At 41.9% G+C, this 22741-nt stretch overlaps 2 protein-coding genes across 11 annotated transcripts in view; one reads left to right on the forward strand and one right to left on the reverse strand.

Annotated features, from left to right (window-relative positions):
• PPFIA4 (PTPRF interacting protein alpha 4) overlaps positions 1–7246 on the reverse strand; it is a 106755-nt gene extending 99509 nt beyond the window's left edge. For all 10 annotated transcript variants that reach the window (XM_060277209.1, XM_060277207.1, XM_060277204.1 and 7 more), the window contains exon 1: positions 7183–7246. The gene's annotated coding sequence lies outside the window, so the exon portion shown is untranslated. The remainder of the gene's footprint in view (positions 1–7182) is intronic.
• A 3902-nt stretch (positions 7247–11148) lies between these two features.
• On the forward strand, positions 11149–19836 carry TMEM183A (transmembrane protein 183A). The gene is given in 9 exon segments (XM_035123683.2): positions 11149–11309; positions 11312–11380; positions 11473–11562; positions 13106–13258; positions 14269–14428; positions 16194–16374; positions 18892–18966; positions 19173–19328; positions 19547–19836. Coding segments are annotated over 9 exon segments (1101 nt in total). The 5' UTR covers positions 11149–11275; the 3' UTR covers positions 19730–19836.
• The last annotated feature ends 2905 nt before the right edge of the window (positions 19837–22741 follow it).

Consider the following 22741-nt stretch of genomic DNA (forward strand, 5'->3'; position numbering starts at 1 on the left):
TGGTGTGCCTCGTGATTTTTTTCATGGAACAAGTGTGCCTTGGCCCAAAAAAGGTTGAGAAACACTGCATTAAAGGGATCCAGCGGTCGTGGATCCTGTCCGAAGCCCTGCTGGTGGCTAGGGCCATGGCACAACCCCCAGTGACATCAGGGGAAGCTTCCAGTTGTATTTGCATCAACAGGCTCCTCCCACTGGCTGTTAACCTTATATGACTCCCCGCTGAGCGGGGTGGAGTCATACTTGCTCGTGTGTCCAATGCCTAAGCCAATACCTCTCACTTGCTCTAACCAATTAAGTTGTGGCCTTATTTTGCCCATTAACCTAAATTCATGTGTCATTGTGTCTTTTATTCCTCGTGGGGGATGGGTCCTTGAACCGCAATACATAGGAAAAGAGTTTCAACTGAAGATCTTAAGACCCAGGCAGGCAGGTATGGAAAATAGTGTTTCAGTGTCATGGCAAACAGCATTGTTTCATCAAAGCCAGGCCAGAGTCAACATAATGATCAACAGACACAGTACTTATGCTCTCCAAACTGAAATAGAACCAGTGAAAAGTTTCAAATGGGGGGGAAAAATCAAGCATAAATACAGCTGCAGAGCAGCACATGTGTGACTCAATGCTTCATTAACACTCCCTTACCAGAAAGCATTAGAATTGAAAGGTGGGAACTGTTCACAAAAGACAGTACTAAAGAAAATACAATGCACTGGGGAAATCAAATGGTGACAAAATAATCAGCATAACTATATCATCCCATAAGGGATGCAATGTGATGCAATGGCAATCTCTTGCTTAAACCACTTAAATGAGGCCAGGATCAAAACCCAGTGATGACAAGTAAGATCTTCCCAATACTGCAAGACAGTTCAAATACCATCAGTTGGGGAAGAACTAATTAAAGTAGTTGGGTGGTGAATTGTGATTGACACAGGAATTGAAATATAGAAATGGGTGCTTTGAGACAATACATTTTATATAGAATATAAGTAATGCCATATATGATCAGCACCATGAGCTACTGTCAGAATCCTCAGTCCCAGCTGTTATTTATGAAACATCTAACTTTGTGCTAGGTGCCAAATTCTCACTTGAATGCTGTTGTTTCATTATAGAGGAGCACGGAATAATAATTTTACCTGAGCAGGATGTATAACACATATGCTCTTGAAGATTATCTTTAAACATAATCTAGCATACTGAGACTCTCAAGTTCAAATTTTAGAAAAGTTCATTCCTAGCCCGTACAAAATATTGCTAGAAGTAGAGTTGCTGCAAGGTTAAATACCATAAACTGTAGACAGGGGGCAGCAGCCAGGGCTTCAGTATCTTACAAGCTCCTTCCTTATCTCATAAATGTTGGAAACAGAATACGTTATTGAAAATAAGCAGAAAGACATTAAATTGTATAATTCATTCTGGCCACAGAATTATGCTTGATATAGAATTTTGATATTTTTAAAAAGTAGAGAGCGCATACACCTAATTATCAAGAGGAAATATTCAGAACTCAATTATGTGCCAGAGAACAACCCTCAGACTGGATTATTGCAATGGGGCTACACGAGGCTGCCCTTGAAAACAGCTTTGAAACTTCAACTGATTCAAATTGCAGCGACCAGATTACTGGCTGGGGTTACCTTTAGAACTCATATAACCCTTGTTGTAAAACAGCTGCACTGGCTGGCAGTTCATTTCAAAGCCCAATTAAAGGTTCTTTGGTTACTGTTTAAAGCCCTGAATTTGTGAGACTGCTTCCTTCTCTACAGACCTTCTTGGAAGTTAAGATCAGAAGAGAGGGCCCACTTGGTAGTTACCAAACCCTAGATATTTGCAAATGAGGTGGCCCAGGAGAAGGCATTCTCTATGGCAGTCCCTAAATTGAGATGTATCTAGTCCCTTCACTATACAGCTTTTTGCAAATCTTTACACTGGCCTTTGAAACATGAGATGGTGTTTTCAAAACCCACCCTATTTCTGTGACTGTAATTCATTTTAACTGTTTTTAATACTGAATTTTAAATTGTTGTAGCCCACCCTGAGACCTGCTGGTGAAGGTGGATAATAAATTTAATAATAACAACAACATACAATCCCAGTACTTAAAGTTACTTACAGAAGTAAATATACAAAACAACAATATCTAATATCTAAGAGAAAATAGCAATAAATAAATAAATAAACAAACACAGGCCATACATCTTTACAGGCTTAGTGGAAAAGGCTACTAAAATAATTATTTCCATACTAGCAGGAGTGTGCACGTATGATGCAGAGAAGAAAAGAGTTGTTTAATACAATAATACAACCACCAGACTTAACATGGACACTGGTACCAGAGCCAGTGGGCCCTCTCTTCTGATCTTAACTTCCAAGAAGGTCTGTAGAGAAGGAAGCAGTCTCACAAATTCAGGGCTTTAAACAGTAACCAAAGAACCTTTAATTGGGCTTTGAAATGAACTGCCAGCCATCTTATGGTTCCTGATGTCAGTCTTATGGTTCCTGATGTCAGATTTATGTCCATTTATCCTTTGGCGTAGGGTTTGGCCTGTTTGTCCAATATAGAGAGCTGAAGGGCACCGTTGGCATTTGATGGCATACACAATGTTAGAAGATGAGCAATTAAATAGTCCTGAGATGGTATGTTGGATGTTGTTGGGGCCAGTAATGATGTTGTCTGGGTGTATGTGGCAGCAAAGTTGGCATCTGGGTTTATTGCAGGCTCTGGTACCAGTGTCCATGTTAAGTCTGGTGGTTGTATTATTGTATTAAACAACTCCTCACCCACAATAATACAACCACCAGACTTAACATGGACACTGGTACCAGAGCCTGCAATAAACCCAGATGCCAACTTTGCTGCCACATACACCCGGACAACATCATTACTGGCCCCAACAACATCCAACATACCATCTCAGGACTATTTAATTGCTCATCTTCTAACATTGTGTATGCCATCAAATGCCAACGGTGCCCTTCAGCTCTCTATATTGGACAAACAGGCCAAACCCTACGCCAAAGGATAAATGGACATAAATCTGACATCAGGAACCATAAGACTGAAAAACCAGTAGGAGAACACTTCAATCTCCCAGGACATTCTATACAAGATCTCAAAGCAGCTGTTTTATTACAGAGAAATTTCAGGAACAGACTGGAAAGGGAAGTTGCTGAATTGGAAATCATTACCAAGCTTAAAACCATGGAAGCACCTGGGATGAATAGAGACATCGGATTCTTATCTCATTATGCATGATCAAGCTTTCTTTAGCACCTCAGCCCAGGACTAATTGCAGCCATCAGCAGCCATTAACATCCATCTACAGGTTTACCACTCCCATCAGCCCATCTCCCATTCCCACCCACCCTCTGTATATATATAGGGTCTGACACTTCTGTTTCTAGTGTATCTGAAGAAGTGTGCATGCACACGAAAGCTCATACCAAAATATAAACTTAGTTGGTCTTTAAGGTGCTACTGAAGGAATTTTTTTATTTTGCCTTATAGTGAATCAAACCATGGGTTCATTTAGTACAATATTGTCTATCTACACTGATAGCAACCCTTCAGGGTTTCAAACACAGGTCTTTACCTTAAAATGTAACCCAATATGTATTCTTCCACTGAACTATGTCCATCTCATTTTCAGAAACCAAGTTCTAGTACTTTTCTCCAATATCTTAAAGAGTACAACCACCCATTTTTTTATTTATAAATGTAAATAAGGCAAGGAAATTAACACCCAGAATAGAAAGGGAGACCCATATGGCACAACTCAGGTGGCTGGGTTTCCAAAAAAAAGTTTGGCAACCCTATAGAAACACACTGAGGGCAATATTGCAAGGTACATTTCCATGCATTTACTAATGAAGAAACATGCTTAGGATCATGTTTTAAGTCATGTTTAACAAAAACTCAAAACTAAATTCTGTTTTTCTTGGTATACATTAGATAATTGAGTGTATGTAATATTTGTATTTTTGAAGCCCAGAATATACAAAACTCTGCCCAAAAAGACCTCTATTTCATTCTTTTTCTAATTATTATTTCTAAAGAGCCTCCATTAAATAGTTGCTATCCATAAATCAAACTGAAAACAGACTTGCAATCACAACAGACCCACAAGGCTCAAGAGTGAATTATGACAGCTACCAGTTTGATAGTGGGAAAGCAACAAGTACACTTTTAACAGGCAATTGGCATAGCTGCCAAGTTATCCCTTTTTTTAAGGGATTTTCCCTTATGCTGAATAGGCTTCCTCGCGAGAAAAGGGAAAACTTGGCAGCCATGAATTGGGAGTTAGATTAATTTGTTGGTGTTCTTGCTAAGATTAAGGTGATGCAACTACTCAGAGGTCCTCGGTTCTTTAATCATTCTATCCATCCCTTCATCCCTATGAGCATAAGACTTTTGAGGTGGTCTTTTGGAACTGAGGTAGGAAATAAGGTCCTTGCAGCTGCTCATTCCCTGAAAACTGAGCCTAGGCGGGTCTTCTCCTTGTTGTGTGCTCTTTATGGAAGACAAAAGGTACAATCTCCCTTCTGTCTGGTGACAATTGCTAGACTGCCCACGCCCCTCATTGGTTTTACCAAGTCCATGTTTAGAATAAAAGTACTGTATGCGCTGCCAGAAAAGACAGATGAGTTGTTTTACAGGCAGCTCAACCCATTTGTTTCTTGACTTCAAGAGCTTGTCTGGAAAGCATATTCTCCCTTGGCTGCAGCAGAAAGCTAGAAGCAGAGGTGAGACACTAAGCCATTGGTTCTCAAAGGGTGTGACGCATCATGCTGGTGTGGCAGGAGAGGATGGCAAGTATGGTGAGAAGATTCAAGGACAATGTTTTGGGAATGATTCATGTTCTTAGTGGTGCAGCAATGAAACTGCTAGCACATTTCCAAAGCTAAGCAGTCTGATATGGTTTCAAACTTAATGGGGGACCACATGTTGAATAAGGTTCCTGTATTGAAGGGGATCCTCAGGGTCCTATCCAACTCTATGATTCTTAAGTATCTGCATTTATACTTTCTGGATGCCCCATGTTCATATGATAGAGTAGTCATGCTCTATGTTATAAATCAATGCTAGGAGTTGCTTCTTTTTATTTTCCCATGTATTTCTTATCAATAAAATATTCACTGTGGCATAAACAAATTTTTATTCTGAAAGTGTGACCCACAAACAAAAGTTTGAGAACCAATGCAGTAAGCACTGCTACAATCATTTTGTCTCTGCTACCTATGCCAACCCTATTCATCCATTCCACTAGGCTACAGTGATTAACAGGGGCATCACCAATAGACCCCACATAGCTTGCAAGTATTAGGTCCATGGATAGAAAGAACACTCTTAGCACTTAAAAAAAGCTTCAGATTAAAGAGCTAGAGTAGGAGGCTGCAAGTTTGTCATTTTTATTTTATGTAGGACCGAATTTTATTACTTGATACTAAAAAGCAAGGGCATAGTTTCATTTAGGCATTCATTTGTGACATCTGAGTGTAGATGAAGTCACTTATTTTGTCTAATTCTGTGTGTGTGTATACATACATACAGTTTAAAAAGCAGCCATGATGCTTACAGAATGCTCAATAATGGTTCAGCAGCTGGTGTGTTATGACAGCTGTTTCTCTTGTTCTGTACTATCATGCTCTCCCCTTGTGTTTCTTTCAACCATTTGTCACATCCATCTGTTCCTCCTTATTTCAGGCTTCATTTTAAGATTTTCGGGACAAGTATTGGAGAGGGAGGGAGCATTTTGCATATCACCTTTGGAAATTATGGCAATGCTGAGAAGAGAGGGATCCAAGTAATTAGAGTATGCAAATGTTCCATGGTGTAGTGCTCCTATTTCATAGCAATCATATATACAAAAAAAGCATATCATTCACATTGTAGGAAGGAATACAGTCCTGTGACATGGGCTGGATTTCACAGTAGCCTATTAAACACCACCCAACAAGGAAATAATAATTATGCAATAGCATGACACCCTAATCGCCAACTGAAAGCAAAGTCAGAGTTTTGTAAAACAGTGAATATCAACTGCAGATCTCTATCTGTGCCTCAAATTACAAAACTGAAAGAATCCATCTCTAAGTTAAATACATTGGGTTCTAATAATAATCTTCCAAGTGTTGAATATAACCCCTCCCTGATCCACACAAAAGCTGAAACTGAACAACTTCTAAGAGACACAGGGGAAAGAATTCATATTCCTATTAGAAGCAGGTGCCAAGGTTTGAAAAGAAAATAAACCAGCAGGAGCTTTTTATTCTTCTTCTTTTTTTTTCTTTTCCCAATGAGAGCCACAAGCCACAGCAAACATGGCACGAGGCCCGCACGTCCCTCTTCTCACCCTGTATCAATACATTCATCAGTACACTATCAATACACCGGACGAAATGGCAAGGCCAGGCTTGGCTACACGAGTACGGTACTCTTTCCCAGCACTTGAAGCGTCGCGGTCCCTGAGTGACCGCCGTCTACGCCCATCACTTTTACCTCCACTGCTGTGGAAGCGAAGTAGCTTCAGAAGAAGAAGAAAAGAGCGGCGGGCGATATTTGCTAAGCTCAGAAGACTCCCCCCCCCCCGGCCATGGTTTAGAGGAGAAGACCCTCGCTTCGCATTCCCACCCTGCCCGGCTCGCAGCATCCCTGGTATGACGCGAGCCCGAGAAGCCAAAGGGACGGTGGCGTCCATGGATGCGCCTCCGCCCGCCACGCTGGGCACCTGCTCGCGGCCTCATTCGCCCCCCGCAGCAGCGGCGGCGGCGGCGCGAAACAGGCGAGGGGGGCTCTCTGACTGACATGCTGCGGCAAGGACGGGCAGGCAGAGGCCTGGGGAGACCGGGCGAGCGGGCGGTCACGCTCGCTTCACCCGCCCGAGCCGCCTCCACCCCGGTCGAGCCGCAGCGCCTCAGAACGGCGAGGCGAAGATGATACTGGGCAGCCACGTTTCCCCACCACCGCCGCCACCCCGCCGTCTTGCATTCCCGACCACGGCAAAAAAAGCCCCCTCAGCTAAACAACGGCTCCCTCGCTTCGCCCGCTCCCGCTTCCATCCGGGCAAGTCGCCCTCAGGCGCGCTGAGGTAACCAACGTGAAAGCAGCACCCCGCGCTCTCCTTCTCTCCCCCCCCCCAAATCATCATCATGCTCCCCTCAGGAGCAACCGCCACTCACCGGCTTCGGAAAGGAGCTTTCGCGCACCGCAGCCGCTACCACAGCAGCGTCCCCGCTCGCGGAAGGCCCCGCCCCCATTCCGCCTCACCCTTCTCTGCTCGTGGGAGGCCACGCCCCCGCGCCGGTCTCTTGCCTGGGTGGCCACGCCCCCTTTTATTCCACTACTGTACAGTATTATTTCCCAGCGCCGTTTCAATAGGACGAGGCCCCGCCCCCTCGCTTACCCCGCGCGCTCTGGAACGCTCCTTCTGACCCCGCCTCTCCGCATGCGGAAAAGGAGAAAGCGGCGCTGGCGGTACGGACTTTTTCTTACGTCCCTTGTCATTTGCTACGACGAGTCTAAACGCGCGGCTGCCTGACAAAAGGAGTCGCGTTGATGTCAGAGGGATGAATTTCCTCCAGCATACTGAGGATCAGAGCATTTGAGTGAGTGGCTGGCTGGCTTGGAGTCAGAATGGTCGTTGCCCCTTGGAAGTGGGTGCTGATGCTCATGCTCAGCGAGACATAGCAGTGCACACCCACCTGCTTGCATTTAACAGCCCGATTCTGTTCGTGTTTGAAGTTCTGTTGAGCATAATGGGGCTTCCCCACAAGCTAAGTGAGGGAACCCAGGTTTAAGGGGCTTGGTTATTGAATAAACGCGCATAAGATCATGCCGTCCCGCTTTAGTCCTATGCGGGGATGTACTAAAACGAGTAATAATGTCCGTTGGAAACAGTGGGAGCTACCTAAAAGCACACAGTAATTAATGGGATTAATATGGACGCCTATCTGAGAGTCCAATAAATAGCACTGGGGTGCAAGTTGCACAGTACAGTATTGCTATTCAATTCTGGGAGAAGGTCCTGCACATATATATATGATTCAGGTAAAAAGATTCAAAAACTCATTTTCCATGTGCTAATCTATAGGAGAGTCTAGCTAAGGAGCTTATTAGGCTACTGCTAGGAAATGGGCCTCTTTCCAAGTTTTCTCTATTCTGCCGGAGACATGACTTCTAGCTGTACTTGGGAGAGGAAGGAAGGTTCTGAATTATTAGCCAGTGCCAACTTCCATAAATAAACATTTAATTCATGATGCAGTATGAAATATTAAGATATCCTTTGGCATCAAGGCTAAGCTGGAGCAGAGAAAGGTGAAATAGGAGAGGAAACCAGTTAATGTTAGGCAAAAAAATAATGTCCAAGCTCACAGAAAGTGCCAACACCTGTTTTAAAAAATCTGACATCATGGTCTGAGCGCATCAAAGCACAGTGTATAATACATACACATAAGGTACTGAGGATTAAGTCCCACTGAATTCAGTTCAGTTTTTTCCAGCCTTCTATACTTTCTTCAGTGGCTCAAGAACAGCAGTAAGGATGAAGACCTGCGGCTTTAGGGCTGCAATCCACTGTAGCAGACCATAAAGGTAGTCTAGGAGGATGAACACAGTACAGTATTTATATTCACTACAAAGTGCCTCAATGGTGTAGTTCTCATAATCTCTGTAGCTGTTTAAGCTGTTGCTAAATCCCTTTATTACCTTTTGAATTAAAAACAATTATTTTTAAATTTTAAAAGGCGTTTCTTACATGCAGCCTAAATCTAATTAGGCCTTAGGATGCACACCAGCACAAAGTAAAGCAGCTTCCTAGTGTCTACGTTCTGGTGTAGATTACATTAAGACATTGGACCACTTACAGTAGCTTGCTGCATTCTACATAGCAAATCATCAGTTAAATTTGAATAATTAAATTTCCCATGAAAAATTCCTTCAGTAGCACCTTAAAGACCAACTAAGTTTATATTTTGGTATGAGCTTTTGTGTGCATGCACACTTCTTCATCTGAAGAAGTGTGCATGCACACGAAAGCTCATACCAAAATATAAACTTAGTTGGTCTTTTAGGTGCTACTGAAGGAATTTTTTTATTTTGCTTCGACTCAGACCAACACGGCTACCTACCTGTAACTAAATTTCCCATGTGAGATAACTGCTAAACCTTGTCACAATCCTATGCATGTTTACTCAGAAAGTGCATGTTTCTGGATTTTTAGGTGCATGTCTAGGATTACAGTCTTAATTTATCTAAAATTAACTTTAAACATGAATGGCTTTAGTCCTCTAACACTGAATATATCACTGTGTACACATTTTGCAGACCATGATTGAACCAAAATGGGCTTTTTGTTAGATATTCTGAGATTGACAACACATCTATATTTTAATCGGTTCCTGCAGCTGTGCCTTTAACAGCAGCTTGATCTACAATTAAGCAGGAGACAATGTTAAAAAAAATCACTTGCTAATATTTGCAGATCAACAATCTGCAGTTATGAGAAAGCTAAGCTTCACACACCCCTTTGTTTGCAGCATATTTATGGTCATCCCTCCCCCCCCCCATGGTGTAAATTGCATAAAGAATTCTGCTCTTGGTTTCGTTTTTATAAAGGCTTTCTTAGTCTATATAAATCAAGTTAGTTCGTTACTGCATAACAAAAAAAAATCGCAGCCTATTGCTCTCTAAATATGTAATTCTTGGCTAAGTTGCTGGAAGTAATGATTTTATCAGCAGGAGCAGCTATAGCTGTTAAGAAGATGGGAGGGGGAACTGTAAGTGTTGTGTGAAAGAAGAAATTAGTATTGATTCCTCTCATCTAGAAAAAGGTGATGGTAAGTGAACTAGGGCAATATATCAGAATTTAATGCTTTCAGGTTTCTGCTAGGCCAGGGTGTGATCCTTATAATGCAAATTCAGTTGGGGAAACTTGGGAGAAAAGATGAGGCAACTGTTTGAGAGAGAAAAATGTAAAAGTTATTAGAACCTGAGTGGGGAAGGTTGAAATAAACTGAAGTACAGTACACTGGCAACTTACGTGCATTGAACTTTTGCACATTCAGCTTTATGCAGATAGCAAAAAATAAGAAGGCGGACAGGTGTCTGAGGGAAAAGGCACTTTAGCAATCCCACACATCATTGCACCCAATATGCTTTGATTATATGCAATTTTGGCTTTCATGCAAACCCCATAGCGTAACCCCCACTTAAGTTGCAGCCTTCTGTAGATTAGTCTGGGTATCACCCATTTTACTACCTAGCATGGGCATAGTTGGGGGCAGATGTTTGTACTATGTGTTTTAAGGGTTGTTGTATGTAAAAAAAAAAGCTACTCTGCTGATCTGTCGGGTCACCTTGGAGCAGGCATAGGCATACTCGGCCCTCCAGATGTTTTGAGACTACAATTCCCATCATCCCTGAGCACTGCTCCTGTTAGCTAGGAATGATGGGAGTTATAGTCCCCCAGTGCCTGGCGTGCTCTGGTCCATGGGGTCACGAAGAGTTGGACACGACTAAACGACTAAACAACAACATAGTCCCAAGACATCTGGAGGGCCGTGTTTGCTTATGACTGCCTTGGAGGAACTCTGTTTAACTTTCTGTAGAGTAATAAAAATATGTAAATTTTATTATCTCGCCTATCATGCTTAAGAGAAATCAACGAACTTTGCAACATTTTTTTTCATCAGTTAGTGGTATGGAGTTATTGCATGGGGAAAGCCAAGCCCAGAGGGCAATTCACAATATATTGGTATTTCATCCTGCAAAAGATCTCTTTGGTTGTTGGGGTCGCCTGAGAGTGATTTAAAGCTTGAGCTGAACGGAAATCTGATCGCAGTTCTTCCCGAAAAGTACCATCTATATACGGTGCCACCCTGTCTCTTTGAAAGGGACGCACTTGGGACGCAGGACCGTGGGAGAGCCTTAAAAAGAGGACGGACCCGTGGTGTTGTTTTCAAGAAGAGATATCGCATGAAAGCACATAGGCGGCGGCGCCCAACCACTTGCCTGTCGGTGAGAAACGAGGCAAGCGCAGCGGGGAGAAACCGCACTCCCCTGTGCGCCTCAACGAGCCGCCGCTACTTTCGCAGGCTGATGACGTGGCGGGTTAGCGTCATCGGCCGATTGCGTCGGTCTCGCGCGCCGGGGCGCTTCTGGATGTCGCGAGAGTTGCCGGTAACGTCGGTTCACGGGGCCGGCCGCAGCGGGGATGGCTGAGGAGCTGCCTGGAGCCGACGAGCGAGGCTCCGCGGCCTGGCTGTCGCCGAGGAAATGGCGCCCCGAGACCGGCCAGTAACCGCGTCCATTTTGCCATGCGTAAACGCGGGGCCCGGAAACGTCTCAAGGCTCGGGCCGGCGACGTCTGCTTGGAGCGCGGTGAGTCGCTGAGGCCCAGTGCTAGTGACCGGGGGGGGGGGAGGTCGGCCATTATTGTTCCGAATCCTTAAACTCTCGTTTTCTGCCTGTAGTGACCGTAGCCGATTATGCTAATTCGGACCCCTCCGTGGTGAAATCCGGCCGCGTGAAGAAGGCTGTGGCCAACGCGCTACAGCAGGAAGGTGAGTTCGGGCTTGAAGGGCCCACGGAGGATTTTTTTTTCCCGACCTGGAGAGTCTACAGAGGCAACTTGGAGCATGTTGGCATTAAAAAATTAGCAATCTGTATTTTGGTGTCCAACGCTTTTGGGTGGCCTCTTGCCTTCCTCTACTCCCCCCCCCCAAAAAAAAAATCTCGTAAAAACTGCAGGGTTGAATTAGGTCCCAAGGTGTGGTCTAATCATGGCACATGGGACCACCACATTGCCCACCAGAACAAGAACCAAGGCAACTATGTTAATTGGTCTCATCACTGTAGACTTTTCAGAGTAGGAGGATCCATGTATCTTTGATGCATGTATATGTGGGCCTTTAGAACAGAAGAGTGAGCACATCCCTGTAATATTTTCATTCTGAAGAAATGGTATGCTAGCTAGCACAAGCTTAGAAAGTGCTGTTATAGGCTAACAAACTATTAGAGCCCTGTAGTCAAATAACCAGATGCTTGCTTTTATCATATCTGCTTTTTGGCCCCGTTACCGCTGAAGATGCAAATGACAGAATTTCTGTGTGCAGTCTAGATTGAGTAATGCTATCCGCTCCCCTCTCATCCCCTCTCATTCGAAGTCCACAGTCCTTCAAATCTCCCTTTCCCATTTTTTGGGTATATTTTAGATCTTATGATTTATCTGGAAAATGCTTGATTTGGTTGTGTACTTTCTGAAGTTTAATTATTTTTTATGACTACTTTAATTATGTTTGTAATTATGTATTTTCATGTAATCCACCTTCAGCATGGTTTTAACTATGGGAAGGCGGAGTACAAATAAAAGCATGTATGTGTGTACACAGCTTCTCCTTTAGGTGTAGGACAAACATATAGCATTGTACCAGTCCCATTTTCTTTTTGGCTCTTCTTATTTCTTCCTCCCCAACTCCATTTTTCAATCATCCATTGACTCAAGTTTCCTGCTTTTCAGACCACTATTCGCTTGCTTGCTTTCTGTAACCAGAATGTATTATGAGCTAGTCTTCCTAAAACTCCTCTGTATACTAAGCAAACTTTTCTTTGATTAGCCCTTCTTGTATCAGTTTCCCTGTCACCTCTGAACTTTTTCTCAAGCCCCATTCTCTCTTAACATATGTTCAGATTTCTCTTACTTAGTCTGTTGCTTGCTGTGCACCCTTCCTTCAGATCCGCTGCCTCTGGACTCCCTGTCTTGGCTTGCCTAATTCCCATCATAGCTTCCCTGCTCTTCACCTTCTCCTGTGTGAGGTTTTAATCCGAGCCAAACCAGTAACTTCCGTTCCTTAGGGAATCTGGACCGTAAACTAACTTGTTTACTTTGAAGCTGAACATTTTGTGCTACCACGCTACATCCAGCAATAGGAAATTTTACCACCAGTGCAGATAGCAAGTCATGCTTGGTAAAATAGGCTCCATGTTGTATTTGAAACTACCATTTGGCTATTTATTTCTCCTCTAACAGTTGGATACTAGGATAACATTCAACATGGATATTTGCCAGCTCTTGTATCTTAATATGTTCTTTCTTTGTGGTTTTAGTAAAATCACTTTGTGGTTTGGAAGCCTCTTGTGTACCTACTGATGAAGTGTTATCAGTGGCAGAATCTTGTGATAGCTGTGATGAAATGGATTCTAAGGATATCACCAATGATTCAATATTGTCTGGAAAAAAGAAAAGCAAGAGACATAAAGGTAAGAGCTGAGTTGATTTAATCAGACATTCCCATTTGTCAAATTAATTACTTTGTGTGAGAGAGAGCTATATACAGTGGTACCTCAGGTTACAGGTGCTTCAGGTTACAGACTCTGCTAACCCAGAAATAGTACCTCGGGTTAAGAACTTTGCTTCAGGATGAGAACAGAAATCCCTTGGGGGCAGCAGCGGGAGGCCCCATTAGCTAAAGTCGTACCTCAAGTTAAGAACAGTTTCAGGTTAAGAACGGACCTTCAGAACTAATTAAGTTCTTAACCCAAGGTACCACTGTAGTTTCTCAAGTTTCTGTCTTTATTTGGCATGCAAGCTTCCTTTTTACTACCTCTGTAGCTGGTAAAAACCTTAGCCAAAAGCCATTGTAGACTTGTTCCAGCCATGAAGCTTACTGGTTGAACCTGAGTCAGTTATTTGGCTACGTGAAATATGATCTTAGAAGATGAAGTTGTTTGAATGGGCAACTTTTTATATTGCAGCTGACTATGCTGATAACTTCCTAGCACTTGCTGGGGAGCAAAGACTAATTGCCAGGTTCTTGACTGTGACATATTTGATACTGTACATTGCATTGAGATGTGTGTGGAAGACAATTTTTTAAAATTGAGTGTTTTAAAGAAATTCCCCATACGTGTAATCAATCAATCAAAACATTTATACCCTGTCCTGGTGCAAAAGCACCACTTGGGGTGGCTTACAAAATTTAAAACATCAATAGTATAAAAATGATATTAAACTGTCAACCAAGTAGGTCGGAACAACAATTAAAATCAAGCATTAAAACATTTATTAACCACATATGACAAAAGCCTGCCAGAATAAAGTAACCATTAATAATCAACTAAGAAAAGGGGCAAACTTTACACCATGATGCAAAGTGTCGTAAATCTCACTTTGGAGCCTAGTTCTAGCAAAACAATGTCCATTTCTTGCTAGCCTTGAAGACTATTGATAGGATGAGTTTCAGTAACAGTTTTCCCCCCCTTTCCTTCAGATGATTCTGATGAGGTAATAGGCAAAGACTATCCCATTGATATTTGGTTGGTGCTGGCTTCCTACATACGTCCAGAAGATACTGTGAATTTTTCTCTTATCTGTAAAAAAGCCTGGATTGTCACTTGTACTGCTGCCTTTTGGACCAGACTTTATAGAAGGTATGACATTTTATAACTTTTTTTTTGTAAGTATTGACTACATTATTTCTCATCATACAGGAAGAATGGAGAATTGAACTGTAGGCTAGTTTTGGTGCAGGATGGGGTCTGCAGTCCTCCCATGTGCATAACATATATCTGGCACACTGCATGGAGGTCAAATGAATGGAATTCTTTTCTTGTGCAGCAGTAGGGAGAGATTATATGGCTCACTGGATTTTGACACAAAGCTTTGCATTGGCTTTATGAATGATGGACAAGGAAAGCACACCAGTGTCTGCATCACAGGAAAAAGTCATAATTGGCCATACCACTATGTTGACCAGCTCAGTGTTTTGTGTAGTACTCGTTCTTTTTAGCTTCTGCTAAAGTAACTGTAAATATACGCCCGGTAATTGCTGTTACTGTGACTGCGCTTGTGTTTAACTGTGTGAGGGAGGGTATTAAAATATGGGTGAGCAACCCTTAGAGATCCGGTTATCAGAAGTATATGGTGCATGATAAATGGAAGAATGACAATGGGGAAAGGCGTAATGACCTGGTACATTCAGCTAGTATTCCTTTTCAAAAAATTTCTATATTAATCTTACAGGATTTTTCATGTTGTTATGATCAGCATTTTTAGAATGCTGAACTACCTGGTTCTCCACTGTAAACCTAGACTTTGATTATGCACATTTTGACGAATAGTACAGGAGAAAAATCCATGATGGCAAACATTTAAAATAAATGTGATTTTTTTTGGGGGGGGGTTATAGGGTGGTATATGACTTTCATACTTGGAGCAGACCAAATAAAATGGTGAACTTTACTAACTTTAGTCGATTGATTTCAGTGGGTCAGATCTTAGTTTGACTTTGTCAGATACCTGCCATTTTTAGTATTTTTCTGGGTTTATCTAAAAGGGCAGGGACGCTGAGGCAGATGAAACCACCCTTCCCTCACCAACTAAGATACATGAGTGGGCTGCATGCACTCTTCACATTAGTTTTAGTGAGGGTCATTGTTCTTCCACTTTTTTTATTAGGAGATGTTAAGATGCCTTGTGGAGTTCTCATTCTAATTCCAGTGTTGGCTTAGTGCTCCAATCCATAGATCTCTTTGACATATGAGCAGGCTACATGAACATAACTTCAAATTAATTCATGCTTGACATTATGTGGATCAGATAGTTGGTACTGGGTTTGGAGAGGGTGTGGCCTAAAACAGAATACATCCCAAAAGGAGCAAACTCATGGGTGCAATATGAGTTTGAAGCTCCATTTCCTGAACAGTCACCTAGATCAATTCCCCAGAAACCTTGGGGCAGTCAGTGATTAACAGGGAGAGCACTTTCATCAAGACCTGAAGAAAATGGAAGAGCGTTATCAAGGGCGATGGGACCAAACTATGATGTCAGACTACTGCTGGACCATCAAACAAGAATCCCCTGTGCAAGTCCACAAACGCAAGAGCTACAAGCGCAGGTTCTTGCCTGAATAACAGCGGCTTGTGTGTGCTGTGTCCCAGGGGAATACATTTTTTTGCGTGCCTTCAGCTGTACATGGATGTGCATGTCATTTTCAATGCTATACATGTCATGTTCAATGCTATATAAATCACTTACATTTATAATCATATTGTACTACTTTGGCTATGCGTTTAATAAAATATTGAATTCTTGCATTGCGGCGGGGGAGCAAACTCTCTCTGAGAAACACTGGTTTAAGTAGTCTTTGCATGAAATTTAGTATTTGTCTTAAATGAGTTTCTGTTTGCATTTTAGGCACTACAACAGAAATGCATCCCTCCCCGTCCGTTTACAGCCAGAGTCAGTGGGAAAGTTGTACTGCCTTCGTGCGTGTGTAATTCGGTCTTTGTACCACATGTACAGACCTTTTGTTTCTCAGGTAGCCAGGAATCCAGCTATCCCAGAAACTACACCAAGCACTCTCAAAAATTCAAAAGTAAGTTTGAAGAAATGTGCTCTTATCCAAGTGGTGTGGTGTTGTATTTCTGTTGAAGCAATGAAATGCATGTGTTTGAGCCCACTTCTCAACCCACATTTTTGGACAGGCTTTGTTTTTGCTAGGAGCACATTTGTGCATATTTACTTACTACTTATTAAAGCCTTGGCTCTGGATTTCTAGGGGCATCTTATTCTATGAGTGCCTGATCTTTGACCTGCCAAAGCAGAAATTAAGATGTTTACTCTTAAAATACAAGATTAACATTTTCCTTGTCCATTGGCAATGTGTATGCACAACTAATATGTTTCAAAGCAGCTTGTACTCCCTTGTCAAATTTTTCTTTCCTAGGAGGTTGTGAGCTAGCTAGTTCCCAATCTAATGGAAAAGAAGGATTGGCACCTTTGATTCTTCATGTTCACATCACAACGGCTTTGGTGTCCACAGCTAATAGTGCAGTCATACTAACAATCTACATCCCGTGTATTTGTAAATTAACTTTATAAAAGGAAATTAAATGTGAAAAATCTGTCTTGCAGTAACAGTTACGGTTTTGCTTAAATTCTGTAAGTGTGGGCATTTGCCATCAATCTTACTTCATTGCACCTTTGCATTATTGAAATGCAAATTACTCATTTGTGTATATAGCAGTGTGTTTGCACACTGTACAGCCACAGAGCCTCTACGCTTTGATTTGAGTATTCCTCATTTAGAGTCTCCTCTCTTACGGGAGATGACCACATTGAGCATGCAAGGCAGAGGAACTTGGACCCTTTGGTTACTGAATCCAGATCTTGTATTTAATTTCCCTTTCTCTTTCCCAGTGTAGCTTCTGTGGGACACTGGAGCCGTTGTGGTGTCAGCAGAAGTTTGCCCTTAAGGACATCCCCACTGTTTGGAGCAGCAGGCCACATGGTACACATCTGAAGGGTAGGGCAGCTGACATGTGGATGACGTCCTCAGCCCCTTAGGAGGTATTCATGTGTTAAACTACTTTCCTCCTTGTAACTCATACCCAAGGCTGCTCAGAGGAGTGGGATAATTAACAGGGGAGCATGCTTCTGACAAGCTATGAAGAGAGGCAGGTTTGCATGAAAGCTCCTTGCTGCATGCTTCTGAACTTAACTAAAATTTGGCTTGTGCATGTCCCCTTTATAAAGAATGAAGGTTTGCTGCTTATAGTAGATAGACCGTTACTAGTGTAGGCTCTTACCTATACAATACTTAGGACTGAAGGGAAGAATCACCCTTGAATAGAAGAGTGCCTCCCTCTTACTGTCTATAAAAAGAATGAATCAACAGTTGTTGCCTTTGGACTTGGGCCTTTTCCTCTTTTTTGGAGGGGATTGTTTAATAATAATAAAAACTCAGCAGTTTACAAAAGATAAAACAGTAAAGTCAAGAAAAATACAACTCAACTTGAAAACATACACAAGTTAAAATACACAACATATTAAAATTACATCAACTTTCTAAGCATCTGGATAGGCTTGCACAGTGGTACCCCGGTTTTCAAGGGTCTCAGAAGCTGAATGTTTTGGTTTCCGAACACCGAAAACCCGGAAGTAATTGCTTCTGTTTTCAAACTTGCCTCGGAAGTCGAACGGCTTCCGTTGCGTTGTTGGTTTTTTCACATTTCTCCATTGACTTTGCAGGCTGCTCTTTGTGCCTCGGTTGTCAAACGGTCTTCCGGAACGGATTACTTTCGACAACCAAGGTACCATTGTATAAACAGGAATGTTTTTAGCAGGCACCAGAAGAGTAGAGTGAAGGTACTGTACATGCTTCATCTCAATGGGCAGGGAATTCCAAAGTGCAGGCTCTGCCACATTGAACAATCAAGTTCTTACAAACGCAGAACAGGTAATATGTGGCACCTGCAGAAGGGTCCATTCTGCCAATCGAAGCAGTAAAGTGGACACATGTAGGTAAACTGGTCCAAAGTTGTTAAGGGCTTTATATACCAATAGTAATACCTTGAACCTGGCCCGCTAGCAAATCTGCAACCAGTGCAGATCTCTGAGCGTTAATAAGCTGACAATTCTTTAGCCCTGTCAGCAATCATTCTGCACCAACTGCAGCTTGATAACTGTAAGTGTAGGTGTAAATTGTCCCATGTGATTATAAGCTTCTCTACAGAATATATGCCCCTAACCTGAATGCACAACTATGTGCCCTGAAGCTTCAACTAATAATAAACCACTAGTTCATCTTATTGTCACTTTTCTGCTCTTGGGTTTATTTACTTTCAGGTGTTTCAATGTGAGTGCTATGTGCAAATAGCTATATTGCATGACTGGTTTGTGTCATGTTTGACACAGATTTCACATGTAATGTTTGGGGCAGAAGCATGTTTTAAGCTTTTAGCAAGTGTTATGCTGCCTCATAGCACTGTAAAAAAATAACAATTTGATTCATGGGCAATGCAAAGTTTATTAATTTGCATTCTTTGTACAAACTGCTTTAAAGCTATAGTGTTGTTGTTTTAAAAAGAAATCTTTCTCTTTTCTGCATCAGTGTCTGCTTTTCTGGTCTAAAAAAGTTGGTCGACAGCCTTCACTGTGGGAATTCAGCTTCAAATTCCAAAGGCAGGTATGAAAGCTAAACAACGTAGCAATTTCATGGATGTTATTTATATACCACAATATAGTAAAATAATAAACTTATAATATTAAACCACCATTAAAAACAGACGTAAAAAGCAGCAATCGAAAATATTTCAGGAATAGTCTGCAGTTATGAAAGTTTATAGATATGGAATCAATTTCTAGCAAACTAATGGGCATATTTCTTTCAAGAATAAGTCTTTCAAGAATAAGTGTTCAAAACATCTTCAACCACCCATCCGGTACAAAGATGTCCACATGAACCCTGACCAAGACTGCTGTCTGCTGCAGATCACTACTCTTGATTTCATATATATTCCTATAGTCATGGGCATGACAGTTACTTTGGTAAGTGTTAGAACTTCTGTACTTTTCAACCATAGCTTCAAAATATGTCCTGTGCAACCTTTCTACCAGTTTTGCTAGAAAAATCATTATATTGTGAGGAAGTATTTCCTCAAATGATAAAGCTTATTCTTAAAATTTGCACATTCAAATCCTATAGTAAATAGTGTTCATATTTGACAGGTCCAGATCTTAATGTTTCTGATTTATCTTATTTGCAGTTCACGATAAATGTGAGCACTGACATGAGGCATCATAGAGTGAAAATGGTGTTCCACGATTCTCCAGTTTGGAGTGGCAAGAAACACAGATTTGACCATGGAGTGCAAGTTGTAATGGACCCTGTACACAGTGTGCGCCTTTTTGATTGGTGGCACCCACAGTTTCCTTCTTCATACACCTGAAAACTCTCAAGTAGTTTGTCATATGAACTGGAAAAAAATTCAAGAATCCTGATTATATTTGTAGACTATATTCTATATACCATCTCCATAAATGACTAACTTGATAAGCCAAGTCTCTGTATTTGGTCAGCAATGGGAGGAATATTTTATGATAAGGTTGCAGAAGAACTTATGTAAAGCATTTTATGGTTGGGAGGAGGGGGAGCTTCAGCTAAAACGTGTCTGATGCCAATGAAAATTATCACCACCTTTATGAGAAAAGCCTATTGTTTCTATATAGAATGACAGTTCAGGTACTAGTGGTATAACCAAGTTAAAGTGATAGTTTCTGGTGATCTCTTTACAGCATAATTGGACTGGTGTACTCAGTAAGAAAACTACAAGGACTGCAGAGTTATATATCCTCACCAATCTTGATTACTCCTAGCAGGACTTATTCACTCTATGCCTTGGACATAACGGTTCACAGACTATCTTTGTAGCAAAAACATGAAGTAGAACTGAGCTGAATTGCTTAAATGTGTGTCTTCAAAAGATGGCTATAGTAGAAAGTTCTCTTTAGCTGGGTGTGCTTGCACATGCTATATAGCTACTTCCCTGTGTACTGTACTTCAGGGAACTGTATAATTATCTTAGTTTCCATTTTGCAGTAATTGGAGGAATGCTTGCTACCTTGCTAGCTTATTAGGATTTCTTGGAGTAATTGGTCTATAACAAAGTCACTTCTGACTTGGATATTATACTAGGCAAAATACTGGAATGTTCTATAAGCAACTTGCTCATAAGTCTCCATGCTACTTGGCTATAGAAAGAAGATACATGGTCACCAAAGTGTAGTGTTAGGGTAGACAGTTGGGCACAACAAGTTTTAACATAATGTCATTGGGTTGTATTCACAGAACATTTTCCCCTTCTCCTCTCCCCGTGCACCAATTAAATATGTTCTGTGGCTTTCCCCAACACTTTGGAGCATATTTTGGTTGGGGGGGGGGAGTCCTGTTGCCCAGGTGGAACTTGGACTTGCACAGCTATTTAATTCAATACCACCCATTAATTGTATAAATTATTAAACCTCTGCAAGTCTTGCCTCTTCCTCAAGCTATTCACCAGCGCAGGCTGACGAAGAGCCCATTGACAAGATGTGAGGAAGTAAGATAAGACAATAAATATGTAGGAAATCTGCAACCTTTCATGTGGCAAATAGTGTCTTCCCCCTGTCTATTTAGCTCCTTTGCTAAATGCTACTTGAGGGAGACCCCTGCCTTTTCATATTCATGGTCATTACACTACATTTAGGTATCAAACAGGTGACACGGGAAGGAAAGGGGTGTGTGACTTGCATTAACAAGTCACAAAGCAAAGGATAAAGAATTGACGTTGGGTGTTCAAATGAGATGGCTGTTGTCTGGAAGTACTATCTAAGGCTTGGACAATGCATTAGTTACCTTGCTAACAAACTGAAGGAGGGTTCTACCGGTATTGGAGTAGGAAACAGCTAAGACCAGCAGATGTATGCAAGTGAAGGAACCAATGGGAGAATCACAGGCTAAGGAAAAGAAAGTGGAGTGGGAGCTAGCTTTAAAGGGAAGCTGGAATTTGCACCATCCCTCCCACTCAGGTACAGCTATTTTCTCATATACACACACAGTACACTTGGAGGGCATTTTATGTATTCATTCAAAGCATTTATAGCCCACTCTTCAGCCAGAAAAACTGCCAGGGTGGCTTACAAGTAAACAGAAATAACATCTGTATATAATCCTACTTTGAATACTGTTGAAACTATTATTATAAAGATCAAATTCAAACTACACATAACATGGTTTGAGGTGAAACTGGTGACTGGCTCAAGAACCACTCTTCACTGTGGTTTTGACTTCTACATCTCTTGCATTTATTTGGTCTTGTATGAGTTTTTGCAACGGCACAGTTGCCTCACATTTCCTTTTCTCGTACTCTATTTGATACACCTATTTCAGTTCTGCTGGGACCTTTATCTGATTATCACCTTAATAGTGGGAGGCTTTCTGCTTGATGCGTAGTTCGTCCATATTGGGAAGATCGGTGTGTTTGGCTTTCCACCTCCATCATTCAGCCCGGACACTGAGATCTAGCACCGAGGGCCTTCTGGCGGTTCCCTCATTGCGAGAAGTGAGGTTACAGGGAACCAGACAGAGGGCCTTCTCGGTAGTGGCACCTGCCCTGTGGAACGCCCTTCCAACAGATGTCAAGGAAATAAACAGCTATCCTATTTTTAAAAGACATCTGAAGGCAGCCCTGTTAGGGAAGTTTTTAATATTTAATGCTGTATTGCTTTAATATTTGATTGGGAGCCGCCTAGAGTGGCTGGGGAGACTCAGCCAGATGGGTGGGGTACAATAAATTATTATTATTATTAATTTCCAAACAAAAACATTTCAGGTGTTGGTGTCAAATGACATTTGGCATTTTCTGAGTTATATTTTTCCTTCCTTGTGAGCCATAAAACTGAAATACAAAACACAATTTCTTGTAATATGAAAGGCGATCAAAGTTGCAATAGCAACAGACATGTTAAAGAGTAAATTGGAGACAAGTGGGGCATTTTTTTAAAAAAAATGCTAACATTTAATCATGAACCTAGAGCAGCATCCATCCTTTCTTTTGCCTGCATCAGAATTTGCGCATACAGTCATACCTCTTGTTACGTCTGCTTCATGTTACGTTTTCTCAGGTTGCGTCCCACTGCGACACGGAAGTACCGGAAAGGGTTACTTCTGGGTTTCACCGCATGCGCATTAGCACTAAATTGCGCTTCACGCATGCACACAAGCGCCAAATCACACCACGCACCTGCGCAGATACGGTGCTTCAGGTAGTGGGCTTTTCACGTTGCGAACAGGCCTCTGGAACGGATCCTGTTCGCAACTTGAGGTACTACTGTATATCCATTACCTTATTCTGCCACTTAAGTTGATCATGTTTAATTTTGTGCTGATAATCTTGTCTCTGTGGCATATCTTCTCCTTTCAT

Source organism: Zootoca vivipara, chromosome 7 (genome assembly GCF_963506605.1).
Source record: "Zootoca vivipara chromosome 7, rZooViv1.1, whole genome shotgun sequence".
Classification (NCBI taxonomy): Eukaryota; Metazoa; Chordata; class Lepidosauria; order Squamata; family Lacertidae; genus Zootoca; species Zootoca vivipara.